This window comes from Columba livia, chromosome 1 (assembly GCF_036013475.1).
Source record: "Columba livia isolate bColLiv1 breed racing homer chromosome 1, bColLiv1.pat.W.v2, whole genome shotgun sequence".
NCBI lineage: Eukaryota > Metazoa > Chordata > Aves > Columbiformes > Columbidae > Columba > Columba livia.
In genome coordinates, this window is record NC_088602.1 from 24,947,563 (window position 1) to 24,962,242 (window position 14,680).

The following is a 14,680-nucleotide window of genomic DNA, read 5'->3' on the forward strand; positions in this document are numbered from 1 at the left end:
CACAGAGTATAGTTTCAAAAAATTAAAATAAATCCAAATTACAAAAACAAGCTACATGGGCCTACAATAAAAGTTCTAAAAGGTGTGCTGCTTTAGCTATTACATTTTGCTTGCTAAATGAAGGGTTCATTCAAATCTACCTTAACTCATCATTATAGTTATTAATATAATGAAAAGAATCTAAAATCTTTAACATATGTTTCACAATTGAACCATCGCTATGAACTGCGCTCCTAATATTTTTAAACATCATGGAAAAATCCTTTAAAATTGCTTTCAAACTTTTCTTTTGCCTCTCATTGTTCTACTGGTATTGAGATGTGTGTATATGTGGACTTAAAAAAACCAATTCTTACATCAGCAAATGCGTTTAAAACATCTAATATTGAAAAGAATGAATCTTCATTTAACTGTCATTTCCATGCTTCTGCTCTTATCTCCAGGTGAACAAACAAAATAATGCTTATATAATATCAAGTTTGTATTCCGTTTTTTACATAAAAATATTTCTTGAGCTGACTTTGATCTAATGACTGGTGGTTTGTACATGGTGAGTTTCCATCCAGGGAAGCTGACCCTGTATCTGATTGCAGGGTGAGAGCATGGACAACTTCAACTGGGGAGTGCGCAGGCGGTCCCTGGACAGCCTGGACAAGTGTGACATGCAGCTGCTGGAGGAGAGCCAGCTCTCCGGGAGCACGCCCAGCCTCAACAAAATCCACCGGGAGGACTCCGATGAGTCATCAGAGGAGGAGGACCTGACCACCAGCCAAATCCTGGAGAACTCAGACCTAGTAAGTTGCAAACTTGTAATTTAAGAAAGGAAAGGGTTGTGTTTTTAACTAAACTGGGCTTTTAGTTTCCTCTTGCCCAGGTGCAACCTAATCAGCTGAAATGGGGGGGTGGCACACAGTGCAGTGTTTTGTCGCTGCTTGATTTTCCCTTATTTGCAAATGTAAACAGGAATTTCAATGCAAAGTTCAAAACACAGGAAACATCAGATCTGGTTATTTGCCTCTTTTTCCATAAATTGCTCTGTGACCATTTTGCACTATTGGCCAGTAGTAAGTCTTTCTGAAGTATCTAATACTTAAAGAAATAGAACAAGACTCCAGTTCGGTAAATTGTGTCCAGTGTTCTGTACCATTGTTCACTTCTGGGCTGTTTGCATACAATTTTTAGGATAGAAACATAGGAAGCGCTATAATATTTTTGCAGGTACGAACTAAGAGAGCCATTGTCTCTGCCCCTTAAGACAATATCTGCTTCACGTGTTCATAAAACCAGTGTGTGCTGGGGTACGTGTATACTCAGTTCTGTGCTTTTGTTGTCTTTTAAACAGATTATAACTCTTTCCCCATCTGAAGATGCAAATCATATTGACTCACTTTCTACATCGTGTGACACCACCTCAGCAGACCCTCATCATTTTAGTATAGGAGCATCCAGCTTTGATGTGTCTTTGCCTGATATGAATAATCTCCAAGTGTCTGAAGGATCCAAGGTGAATACATTTTTACTTTCTTTTCCAACTGGACTGTATTTTACATAACATTTTTACAAGTTTATTTTACTTACGCTTTAAAGATGTGTGAAAGCAAATACATTCTGACTTCCTGTATGTAATGGCATAGTACGATACATTCATATGCTCCTGCACATCCATAGCCTTCCTTTTCTACTTATACTTTCTTCATTAAAAATATTTTATTTATTGCTTCTTAAGTATATTACACTACATTTGCACTAAGATACTACAAGCTGATTGGAAGACAAATTGATGAAGTGGCTACAAGTTACAACCCTAAGGGAATATTCTTTTGTTCTTCATGCTGATTTAAAAGAACAATATGCCAACTCATGTGGTGGGTGTATGCATGTGTTCTCTGAGATTTTTTTCTATGTGGGAACCTATTGTACAGTTGTGTGTACTGGATTCAGTTCTTGCCTTTTGGCAGACACTCAGAAATTTTAAATTGATGACCGCAATATTAAGCCATCTTGGGGGGGTGGGAAGGCAGGATTTGCAAGGATACAACAACTATGTTCAGTACAGTTTATTTCAGACAATTTTATCAGAAGATGAACACAGAGTAAGGTTGGTAAATGATTATCAATGCGGGGATGGTTTCTTTTATTTTCTGTTTGATAATACTTGTTTGTGGGAGATCAGCTGAACTTAGTCCTCTCAATGTCTCTCTAGAAGTATAATCTGGAGTGGGGCTGGTTAGTGGCTTTATTACACTATTGCTTTACCAGTAAAGCTTGCTCTATCATGTCTAAATTGGGTGACTTCTGCAGAAAGAGCAGAGTAAGAGAAAGGGGCAGGAGAAGAGTATGTCTTGTGTCATCATCAGCTTTCATTCCGGCTCTTGCCCTTGGTTCCCTCTAAATGGAGCCACATAAAAAATTGATACAGTACTGCTAGCACTGCATATAACAGAAGTAATGGAAGCTTCTAGTGAAGAGGTTATAGAAAAGGAGGTTGGAATTCTGCTGAATATTGAACAAATTGTTTGTGTCAGAAACCTCCCCAGGAGGAAGAAAGGGCAGCAAAAGGGAAATGTGGGTAAGGATTGGAAAGGATGGGAACCTCTCAAAATCATGGTTTTGGAAAAGGTAAACTCACTGTCTTTTGTCAAAACAACTGTTGGTAGACAGGTTACCACGTAACAGCCATAAGCAGCAGAAGTTGGCAGAATTTCAGTTCAGGAAGCTGCAGTGAGAACAGACCCGTTAGCAGGTGGAGGCTACGGCTTATCTCACACATCCAGCTGCAGTAGCTATTGCTATGCACGTTAAGAATTGCAAATCACAGTTCATGAGTTTCATATATGCCTGGGGTTTTAGAATCTTTACTGTGAAAATTTATTTAATGTCCTAATATCTATGTGCCAGTGTTCATCAAAAAAAGAAAAGCTTGAAAAAAATAACTGAAGAATGTAAAATTCACAGCACTTTCTTATGGGATGGACAGGCAAATTCAGCCAGTCCTGAGTCAGGTTTGATGTTAATGAAATACATAACCCAAGCTGACAGGGATTTGCTAGTGCCACAAAGATGTTTGAACTGACAAGCTTTACACTGAATGCCTTCTTAGTGGTTTTTGCCTGAAAGATATTTTCTTCTAGTATGCATACTTCTGTATTTTCACTCAAGTCAAACTGGAGTCAGTATAAACAAAGTTAAAATGCCTGGTTTTATATTTATTTTAAGGAAGAAGTCATACAGTGTTTAGTCAGAAAACTTGAAACTTGCACCTAAAAATTTTTACTTGATTTGATAACACAAAATCTGAGGTCTTTCCTGTATCTCTTTTCCTCTGAGTTCTGATTTTTAGGGAGCTGATGGTATGACAGCAATGCAAAGGGAAATGTTTGTTACTTCTTCAGTGCTGTACAAAAATATGTAGTTTGTTGCATCATAAGCAAAACCGAAAGCAACACCTGAGCTTTTAAATAGATGCAGTGAATGAGGGCAACAGACTGATTAAGCAGGCCTCTTCTCAAAATTTTATGTGCCAAAATCCAGGTATTGTCAACAGCATAAAATTAGTTAAACTTATTTTCTATTAAAGATAGTGATCACAATAGTTAAGATAGTATTTATAAGAGATTAGAAGGCAGTGAAGGATAAGGCTATGAAGGATAAAAAGATTCAGATGATGCTATTTTATATATTTTTCAAGTTATCTAAACTCACCAATTTCTGGAAACATACTCCAGTCCTGCATGACTATTTGGAGTCCATTTTTTATGTTTACTCTTTGGGCATCGTATTGGACTCCAGTGGGGGGGAGGTGTTTGCTTCCTCTTTCTTCCTCCCTTACCCTACCCCATCAAAATGTGCTTTCATCATGCAAATATTATCATTGCAGTGAACAAATCAATAGTTCTTTCGAGCTAATATGTCATATTGGAAAGTGATTAATACTAACTGTTTATTGAAGAAGCATGAAACATTTGTGTTTCTTGCCAACTGCTCTGGTTGCTATTTCTGGTTATTTAGCCATATAGCTTTCATTTCTCTTTTGAAGATGGTTTGTGCTGTGATTGATTTCATCCACCCTGGACACAGGAATATTCCCAGCTCTTTCACTTAGAAAACAAAACAACCCAAAAATCCTTCCTCCTACTTGATTTCTGATCCTGTCCTTTCTGATACGAATCTTGTTCAATTTTCAGAAATGCAAATCCCCAGAATTTATCTGTAAGATCCAAGCAGGTCTGGTAACCTGCAGAGCGCCACTTTTTTAGTTGCACTTACAACAGATTTCCTTCCCTCCCAGCCCCCAACACGTGTATGTACCTGCACATGTGCAGATGTGCACAAGCACGCGCCTTATGAATGGTACCCCAGACAGAAAAGACCAAGAGTTTGAGCTGCCCCCTGCAGCCATCCCTACAGGTACTGCGTTGCAGGATGCTGTGGGTGAGGCAGACAAAAGCCAGAAGGTTAAAACTGAAACAAAATTTGTTAAACATGTGAAAGAAATTGGAAAGTTTCAAAAAGAAGCCAAGAGCTTTAGGTGCTAATGGATGAAAAAGGAAGGAAATGATAGAAGCGTGATCCTTTTAATGGCCTGTTGAATGCTTTGGATTCCTCTTGGAAACTATTATGTAAATGAGATGCTAAAAATAATTGTCAATTCTAAACATGCATATAGCCTTCCAGACAGTGATTTTTTTTCAATTTATTTTGAGAGGCTTTAATACATTCTTGGACACTATAAAGTAATAAGTGACAAGGACAGCCTGACAGTAACAAAAACCCTATTGTTTTTCCTGAAAAAAGACTTCCCTGCTGTGTTACCTAATGCTTTGAAATCTGAAATTCTTTGATAGACAAATTAAGTTGAAGAAATGCCTTAAAAATAATAGTGATCCAAGACAGCAAGTTAAGCACATATAGTATTTTTAAAACGTGTAACTTGATTCATGTAATTTATAATCTGTAATTTTATATCTGTGCAATTTAACATGTTGAAAGGTTGGGGTTTTTTTCCACTAAATGCTTTTATTTATTAGTGGAATTAACTTATTAATTTGCTGTTTTCTAAGACATTATCATTCACTCCCCTAGGTGGAAGCTGTACATGAAGAACAAGATACAGCAGTCCATGAGGATGAGCTTTCAGGGTCTACAAATGAACTCCCTGGAGCATTTGAATGCAGTGATAGCCTTAGTCTGGATATGACAGAGACTGAAGAGAAAGCTGACAGGCTGGAACAATTTGCTCTTGCTAGGTACTTGTGGATGCTATTATTCATAAAAGTTCTTTTACACTGTACAAAAAAGTAGTAACAAGGTGTTAGTTAATGGAATGGGTGTTTTGGCCACAGGAGTTACAAAATTTTCTTGATTTCAGAGCAATGAGAAGACAATTCCCTAATTACCTGTACACAGCTCAAAAAAACCCCAAGATTTTCCTGCTAGGAAAAACAAGATATGATTTTTACATACATCTATGCGGTTAGTCATTATACAGGGTGTTTCAAAAAGATGGAACCAGTTTCAAAGATGCAGTGATTTCAAATTGTGTCCATCTTTTTGAAACACCCTGTATATGTAACACATTTAATCAAAAGAAACAAAAAGAATTTTTAAAGATCTACAGTAATGGAAAAATACTCCTTAGTTAGTTGTTCAACAGATCAGCCATGAATGCATCCTTCTGATTTCTTATGGGTCATAAGAAAGTCACAATATTGTCAGAAATCCCATCTGTATACTCCTGAGGCTGCTGGTGAGCATGGCTGGACTCCAGTATATGTTGCAACAAGGCATCAAGATTTTTCCATGCCTTATGGAGCTCTTTTGGATGCTGAGTTAGACTGTAATTAGCCCATATTTATGGAAAGGAAAGGAACGAGGATATATAAAGAAGCTCGCTCTCTGTGCCACGTGTTTGAGAATCACAGTTCCTGTTCTTAGGAGCCATAGGAAGTATTTCTCCATCCCAAAGGGTAACACATGAGATCAAGTAGCTTAGTGCCCTTTAAAAATGGTTGTCAGCCTGTTTCGCTGATTGTGGGAGGGCAAGGGATTGGAGAAGGGATGGGTCTTATATATAATGTTTGTACACACTGAGATTCTTTTCAGTATTTCTGCTATACATTATTAAAACCAAGTTTTCCTGGAAGAGGAGTTTTTCTCCTTGGGCTTTATCCTCCTGGGAAGTTTCAGCCTTCTTCCTCCAAACAACAGTACAGTAAAACAATTAAAGCATTCTGGGATGGAGGAAGATAGATGATAAAGGCCTGAAGACAGGGATTCTGATTTGGAGGTTTTTCTCATTGTAGCCAACATCCTGCTAACCTTCAAAAGTCATTTGAAAGTAGATAGGTGCTGTAATTGGTCCTGTGATTATATCTCTCTGTTATAGCGTGTTTTATCTGCCACCTTCTTGGTATTCTCCTTTCATCACAGTTTATTTTTCTTTTTTGTCCTTCAGTTTTGGAGATGTTGGTCGAAATGCCTCCCCTCCTCCCTCACCATTTTTTTCTGCCATCCTTGCTGCATTTCAGCCAGCAGCATGTGATGATGCAGAAGAAGCCTGGCGTAGTCATATCAACCAGCTCATGGGCGACTCTGATGGTTCCTGTGCAGTTTATACATTTCATGTGTTCTCTTCCCTGTTTAAGGTGAGAAAATAATTTTAAGAAACAAAATCAAAATGTTTAGACTTTGTATGGCTATTAGGATGGTTCTTGATAGGAGTACCAGTAATTAGCTACATGCAATTCTTGCATGCTGCGGAATTGCCATACTAGATTTTCATGCAGAACTGTCTTCTAGGACCAGTTTTGTTGTAATAATATTATGTATCTCATACTTGCAGGTTTAGAGATAACATTACAAAATTTTGATCCATTTTAAAGAGCATTTTCTTCAGTACTTTTCAAACAGCCTGAAACAATTACAGTAAGAGACAGGACAAAGCCTTTTCATCTCAAACTATGCTTAATCTGTTCTTTCATCTCAAACTGTTGAAATCTGACCATGCCCATGTAAATGTCAACATTATTATGTATTCTTTACCTAACCATCTGAACAGAAATATCCAGCTGCCATCGTGTAACATAAATTCTAGAGACTGAGTCTCAATACTAGAAATACATTTCTCCTTTCTAAAACTGTATGCTCACAAAGGTAAGAATCTTGCAAAAAGAAAGAAGAAGAGTTGAATGTACAAGTTGTTCTAAGGAATGACACTCTGGTTTTACCTGTAATTAGTTTTCAATCCTTTAATTGTTTCTCCCACTTTATATGAGGCAGCTGCAGGGTGTTAACCAAGCTGCAGCAGTTCACACAGCAGCCAGGTAACTTCATGCAGAGTTTAAGCACCCGTGACCTCAGAGTACACAATTTTTTATTAGTAATGAGTACCCCACCAATAAATATACAATCTTAAGATCTTTTCATATCTTAAGACCATCCTTATAAGACAGAAGCCTCATACAATAAGAATCTCTTCTCCATCCTGTTTCCTCTGTGTTCCACTGGAGTTAATTGCATGTCATCTTTAGCTGCACACTGTGTCCTCCTTTAACATCACACCACTGTAAATATGGATGCCTTACAGGCATTCTTTTCAACACTGGTAAGTACCCATTTGGAAGGCAAAAAACAGCACTGACTTGAGTGCATGGCAGTTCCATTTTGAAAGTTAGTCCTGTGTGGTTAATAGCCCTGTTCAAGTGTTCTGAGAATTATTTGTCCTTTTTGTTTGAATAAGTGAAAAGGAACTGGTGTCACACTTCTGAAAACTAAATAAATAATGCTCTGTAATGCAAGACCTAAACATTACCTGTAAAGTAACTCCAAATCCTGGCATGCGGGCATTACATTTGCTGTTGTGCTTGCCCTGTATTCAGAAGGTAGCCTACTCATTTTCTTCAGTTGATACTGCACTTAAAAAAAAATTCAATAACAGCAAAACCTGAATAACAGTAATTTAAATAAAAAAATAAAAGGTGTTAATGTTATCAACGAACCAGAATTTTCTAGCTGGAGTCAGAGCCATATTTTTAGTTTATAAAAATAGCTTTGTTCTCCTCCTCAGAGTTAAAATACAGAAGTATTATTTTCCCAGGTTTTTTTCAAAAGATGCCAGCCTGTCTGGAATTGTGTTGTGTTTGCATCATCAAACTTTACTACTCGGCCACTAACTTACAAGTCTTTTGACCCTCATCAACAGGAAATTTCAGAAACAAGCCCAATATGTGCTAGTCTTGCAATGCAAAGTACTGCCAAAATATGTAACTGTGAAACAAAACCTTTGTTTGGAGTCGCTTGTCAGCTAAATACTTGGTGAAGGGAAAGAAGTGCATTTTCTAGGGTACCTACATTTCAGTCTGCTTCAAGTTAATGGTATCCTGGATGTTTGCCCACGTTGTGCTAAACTTGTTTAAAATTCCTGAAATTATTGAAGTACTTTGCCTGTAAATGAGTCATAGCCAAGAGATCTCTGGATTATCTTTACAGCTGCCCCTGTATACTCTGTCAAATCAAATGTCTTCCAGCAGACCAGCCATTTCCAAGACAAGTAGATTTGAGAGCTAGCAAGTAGTTTCCACAATCGAGCCCTTCTGTTACAGAAAGTCCTTTTCCCAGAAGAGGAAACCTGAGGTTAAGAAGAAAACATTCTGAGAATATTTTGTTACTATTTACATTGACACAAAACACAGCGACTATATGCAGGCCTATACCTATTTATACTATGCTGGTGGTTGGCATTATTATTCACAGTAGTCCCATTTCATAAAATATATACTGCATCCAGACCTTGGTTGAAAGATTTCAGCACTGTAATCTGCACCCAGAAGGACATAGCTGAGATGATAACTTATTATAGAATTGATAGTCCATGCAATGACAAAATAAATATATTTAGTGAAGTACTACACATAGATACCGAAGTACAGCCTCTTGCTCTTTCACATTTTAATACTTTAAAACACTGTTCAAGAATGTTATCTTCTTATCTCTAGATTGATTGTTGCTTTTAGGAATATCTGAAAAGGAAAGTAGTAAAAGAAGAATATGTTTTCTTGAATCTAAACAGTAGACTGGTCAGCTTTTGATGAAGCTGTGACTGAAATGCTTTGAATAAGTTATTTTCATAAAATAAACTAGAACCAGTAAAATACATGAGTAGATCTGTGCTGGAAAGGTCCCGAAGAGCTCATGTTCCTTATCTTGCCCAGGACAGGATCAACTATAAGTTTCATTCCAATCAAATGCTTATTAACTTTTTTCTCTAGACTGTTCTCAACCTTTAGGGTAAAGTGGAACTTCACAATGTTCCTAGGAAACGTAGTCCAATGCTTAACTCTCCTTATGGCTTGAAAGCTTGTCTTTCTGTGTTTTATGCCCTTGGCTTCTTGCTTGGTACACAGTGGTAATACTTCTCCTCTTTGCGGTTGCTGTTTGTATTTGAAGACCATTACCACGACTATACCTACCCCAAGCTTCTGTTATTAAACGTCAGTTCTTTCAGCCTTCCCCATAAGTCACATTTTCTAAACTTCTCACTGTTGCTGTGTTCTCTCTTCAGTTAGTCTGTCTATTATTTCAAAAGGAAGAGCAGGTTCTGTATTTCAGCCTAAGCTGTTACCAGCGCTGACTATAAGAGGATTACCTGTTTTGTAGAGGGTATTTCTGTTTAAAAACTCTCTGCTAACTGCTGTACAGTAGAATACAGATAATTATTTTCCACTTGTAACCCAATCCAGTATGCAGATCGTATTCTACAAAATTCGCCTTTCTGGTTATTCTCCATCCTGAGTGTGCTCTGTGGATTGTTTCATCCCAGGTGTACAACCTTGTCCTTCTTTCTTTTCCCTGCACTGCTTCTCTAGTTCATCAGGATCAGCCTGAATTCTAATCCTGGCTTCCAAGCAGTGTGCAGCCCCTGCAGCTCAACCATCCATGCATTTAATAAGCATGTTGCATGTTCTATTATTCAGTATTTTCATTAATGACTTGGTTAGTGCCTGAGACAGTCCCCAGTGGAATCCTGCTCAATTTATCTTTCCAATTGAACAGTGAGCTGCTAATAATTAACTTCTGAATATGGTTTTGCACACCTAGTTACCTCTGGACTGGGTTTCTCTGCCTTACTTCTAAGATTGTAAATGAATTAATATATAACATATCAATTGTGTCTTCTGCTAATAGAAAATTTTAGCATTTAATGAAAATCAAATAGTTTTACATTATTTCTTCTGACCAAATATGTACTGCCTATTATTCATCTTTTATATGTTACCCCATTTCCTGAACTTGGTGCTAAATTATTTGGGTCTTGTTTTTTTTTGAGATAAGCACGTTCCTCAAGTTTGTACAACACCCTGTGTTCTGTGAGTTCTCAAAAATATTTGCTATGGGTCCTAGACCCCTTTAGCCATTATTGTAACTGTTATAGCATGATTTTTCCTAATCTGCAAACATATAAACAAACATATAGCCCTAACTACAAAATCTGTTCTCACCTGAGTTTTCGCAGATGTCTTGTTACCTGTACACACCTGTAATCTGTCTCCTTCCCTGCCTCAGATCCATAAACTCAATTACTCTTCCTCAGGAGGGCACTGCAGCACCTAAAGAGGTTACCAAGAGAGCCTGAGGAAGCTCCGGCCTAGACAAAACCAGTGTTGGCAAGAGTCCCACTTGGAGTTGAAAACTGTATGAGATGTTCTCCAGACATCCGTTTCAACCAGCATCTCTTGGATTCTGCTCCATAATCTGTCTTTCTAAAAGTCCGTTCACTTACTCTCAACTAGCACTTTTCCATTGGTTAAGATCACATCTAGATCTCTTTCCTTTGCCAGAAGAATTGTCAGCAACTGTTTCACTAATACTTGGATGGAAACTTTCTTTTCAGAAAACATAACAGTAGTAAATCTCCAGCTGTCACCAAGCCCTGTGATTCTGATGATTCTGCTAGTTGCTCATAAAAATAATCCTTTATCTGGTTTGGTGGTAATTAGTAAGAGCTGCTTGCCTCTGTTATAGACTCAATGCAGCAGACAATCTGAACCATGTGTTGAGTGACATGTATAGCACGTTGTTGCTGTGCTGAAGTAAAATGGCAGGAACGTATAGTAAAACAAGTAGCAGTCTGTCCGGTCTTAACTGTGTTCACATGGCCAGTTTGATGGTTTAGAGAGAGATTCACAAATAAGCATTTATGAAATTGGTCTGTAAAGGAACAAAAACATAGAGTCATTTTGGTTGGAAGAGACCCTCAAGATCATAGAGTCCAACTGTTGGAGTTTCTCTTTAACCATTTTATAAATTGATAGTGTACACCCTACTTACAATGTGAAGGCTTATGTAGGTTTTAAAAAAAAAAAAAAAATCATTCAATCAAACATCTTCCATTACAAACAAAGTCTGAATTCATCTCACCTGATTTTAGGTACTTACCTTCAGTGCTCCAGTGTAGGAGCAGTAACAGGCTATTTATGTCTGTCATACACAATGGTATTCAGGAAGCACTTCTCTACAATGACACAGGCGTACAGTAATACAGATCCTAACCTACATTCCGCAGAGAAATGCCTATGGTAACATGGAATGAATCATATAAAGATGTTGCATATTTTATTTTTGTAAATATTTTAATGTTACTCCTACCTGCTGGGCAGTTGGCCTTAGTGAGATCTATTTTGGCAGTGAAACTTGCTGTGTATTTTTCAATATAATTATTTCAGTTCTTGCAAGGCTAATATATTATTTTCATTTATTATTCACTTTATATATTAGTCACTGGAAAGCAAGTATCATAACTACAATGTTTCTGGAAGACTAGACTAGTTTAGGACTCCAAATACACACCAAAAGAATCACTTGAGAAGAATAATTCCCGGATGCAATGCAGTATTTCTGGAGTCCTCCCAAGTAGCAGAAAAGTTTTAGTGAGAAGGTTTTTCCCACAGGGGAAAACAGAAGGTTTTTTCTGATTTTTCCGTGCTGCTGTTTGGCATTAAGATGTCTGTTACGTTATCTGATTAGCCACTTGACATGGAATAATAGCAAAACAATGCCCGGAATGGGCAGAAAAAGTAACGCACTGATCAACTCTGTTAACTCCGTACAGCCAAGGAAAAAAAAAGCTACCTGTGGGTGAAAGACTTTCTAAAGATTAAATCATCTTTACAAGAAAGAATGTGTTTCAGTAGTAGATTATTATGAATTCTATAATTAGTTTCCCAGCTGCCCAGCTGTACACTGTCTGCAGCATAATAACGATTATTCAGTATCCTTGAGCAGATGTTCAGTTCTCCACAGGGAGATGGTCGCGTTTGCGTGTTATTGTGCGGATTAAAAAAAAACATGCCATTTGTTTACAAAGGAAAGAAGCTTGTACCTGAATAAAGAATGTAATAAACTTTTTTACTTTCCAGAATATTCAGAAAAGATTCTGCTTCCTAACGTGCGATGCCGCCAGTTACTTGGGAGACAACCTGCGAGGAATAGGCTCCAAGTTTGTGAGGTCTTCTCAGATGTTAACAACTTGTTCGGAATGTCCCACCCTTTTTGTAGATGCAGAAACAGTGAGTATATTCCTTTTAAAAGGCATGGGCTGCACATTGCAGTGTGTTATTTTACTGGTTGTTTCAATTTTGAGCAGCTCCCAAACAGATATGTCAAAAAGGTACTTTTTATCTCTTGTTCTTAACCATATTTCCATTAACTTTCCATCAATTTTCCATCTTACTTTATTGAGTAACTACTGGTCGATGGACAACATAGAATCATAGTATAGTAATATGGTGTGTTGAGCGTGTGTGCAAAAACCTATATAAACCAGGTGCCTACCGGGCCCAGTTGGCTCCACAAATGGAAAAGCAGAAGCTATTTTTTACATAGTTCAGGCACTGTGATGTGAGCTGGATGATAAAAACATACAGTAGAGAAGGAATGAGATGAGCCTTCCCATTGTTTGCATTCTGGCCCACATTTCTCCAGCAGTGTCAGGACGGCACAACCTCACACAGACGGACAGAGGCCCGCTGCTGTGACTGTGGAAGAGCTGTGCCTTGAATCATCAGAGAGCCATGGACATTAAGTAGCTAAACTTTGCACAATGTTTTATTCTAGGGAAGTCCTTTGCAAAGCTGAACACAGAGCACAATTTCAATTCCACATTATCGTAGGTGTAACTTGTTTTCAGTGTAGTATTCTATTCATGTATATTTTTGCATTAATATGAATATTTTTCAGTATTAGTATCTATAAATCTACGTATTCTTTTGCGAGATCTTTACTATACTTTATACTCTGCTAATACTTTTATTCTTTTATAGTGTTATTTACTAGCCCTTTCGATTTCATTTCTCCAGCTGCTCTCTTGTGGCCTTCTTGAAAAGCTGAAGTTCAGTGTTTTAGAACTGCAGGAGTACCTGGACACATACAACAACAGGAAAGAAGCCACACTCTCGGTATGCTGGATTATGTTATGTTCTTAGTTTTGTACATGTGTGTACTTATACTGTGGCGGGAGACTGCAGATACACTCAGATCTGTTTAAAATAATATTTAGTACAATAATGTGTTTCAGGTTCCGGATTCATTAAGTGATTCTTCCTGAACATATGAGATAGCAATTGTATTCCTTAATTTTAGAAACATTGGCTTCTTTAATATTCCTGGTGTCTCTCCTATTCAGTAATTAATTCATTTTCTTAATTTTTGCAATTCATTTTCTAACAGAAATCAAGAGTACACTTTTTAAATTACAGTCAAAGCAAATTGTCAGAGTCTGTGTGATTATAAAGTGCAATTGCAAATTTTTATTTGTTTACATGCTGTGCTGTGAAAACAAAATACTACTTACCTTTCTTCAAATCAAGCTATAGGCCTTATTCATGTCTTCTTTCAATTGCTCTCTGAAAACAGTGGCTTGCAAACTGCAAAGCAACATTTGCTGGGGGCTCAAGAGATGGAGTTATTACCTGCCAGCCAGGGGACTCGGAAGAGAAGGTAACGAATGAGCAGTATTATTTCTCTCCTGTAAAGTGACATGCGTGATTTATCCTGTTCTCGGACCCATAAGAGCCTGCTGTATTTCCTCCTTGTCTCTCTGCTGGGCTTGGGCATAATCCAGTTTTCACACTTAAGTCTCAGAAGTGTTGTTGTTGTCTCAGCCTTGGCCACAGGAAATGGGAAGTATTCAAAGGAAATACTTCTGCCTTCCTCCTCTAGATGAGGAAGCAGAGCCAACCCTGCCTGGGTTGTGTCCGCTTCCTCTTTTAGAAAGATGCTGCAGTTTCCCACAGCGCAGTGTCTCTGAAAATCCTGGACTCCTGGTGTATTGTGCTTCCACATTACACCCATTTTATCTACAGCTGTTACAGACTCAGTCTGCCCAACAGCAGGACTTGCCTGGTTGAAATACGCTTAGATTAGTATTTATGAAATAATTTCATGCTGTAAATAAGTATTTATAGATAGGGCAAAATACCTCTTCATCACTTTTGAACAAAAGTTTTACACCCACATCTGCATATATATACATAAACGTGTATATATATATATATATATGTTTAATGTGTTGATTCCAGTTAAAAAATCAGTCCTTTCAGAAATCAGTACCATCAGCAGGCATTCCTGTTACTTGATATACTAACTATAGGAAACAGCTGGTATCTTAGTGGTGTAGAATTTTCTG

General features: G+C 37.6%; 1 protein-coding gene across 11 annotated transcripts in view; it reads left to right on the plus strand.

The window, feature by feature from the left end:
* The window catches only part of FRY (FRY microtubule binding protein), a 235,033-nt gene that overhangs the window by 208,413 nt on the left and 11,940 nt on the right, over window positions 1-14,680 (plus strand). For all 11 annotated transcript variants that reach the window (XM_065051450.1, XM_065051454.1, XM_065051440.1 and 8 more), the window contains 7 exons: window positions 594-794; window positions 1,343-1,504; window positions 5,083-5,246; window positions 6,455-6,644; window positions 12,414-12,563; window positions 13,353-13,451; window positions 13,909-13,992. In XM_065051450.1, the coding sequence (XP_064907522.1) occupies window positions 594-794; window positions 1,343-1,504; window positions 5,083-5,246; window positions 6,455-6,644; window positions 12,414-12,563; window positions 13,353-13,451; window positions 13,909-13,992 (1,050 nt within the window). The remainder of the gene's footprint in view (window positions 1-593; window positions 795-1,342; window positions 1,505-5,082; window positions 5,247-6,454; window positions 6,645-12,413; window positions 12,564-13,352; window positions 13,452-13,908; window positions 13,993-14,680) is intronic.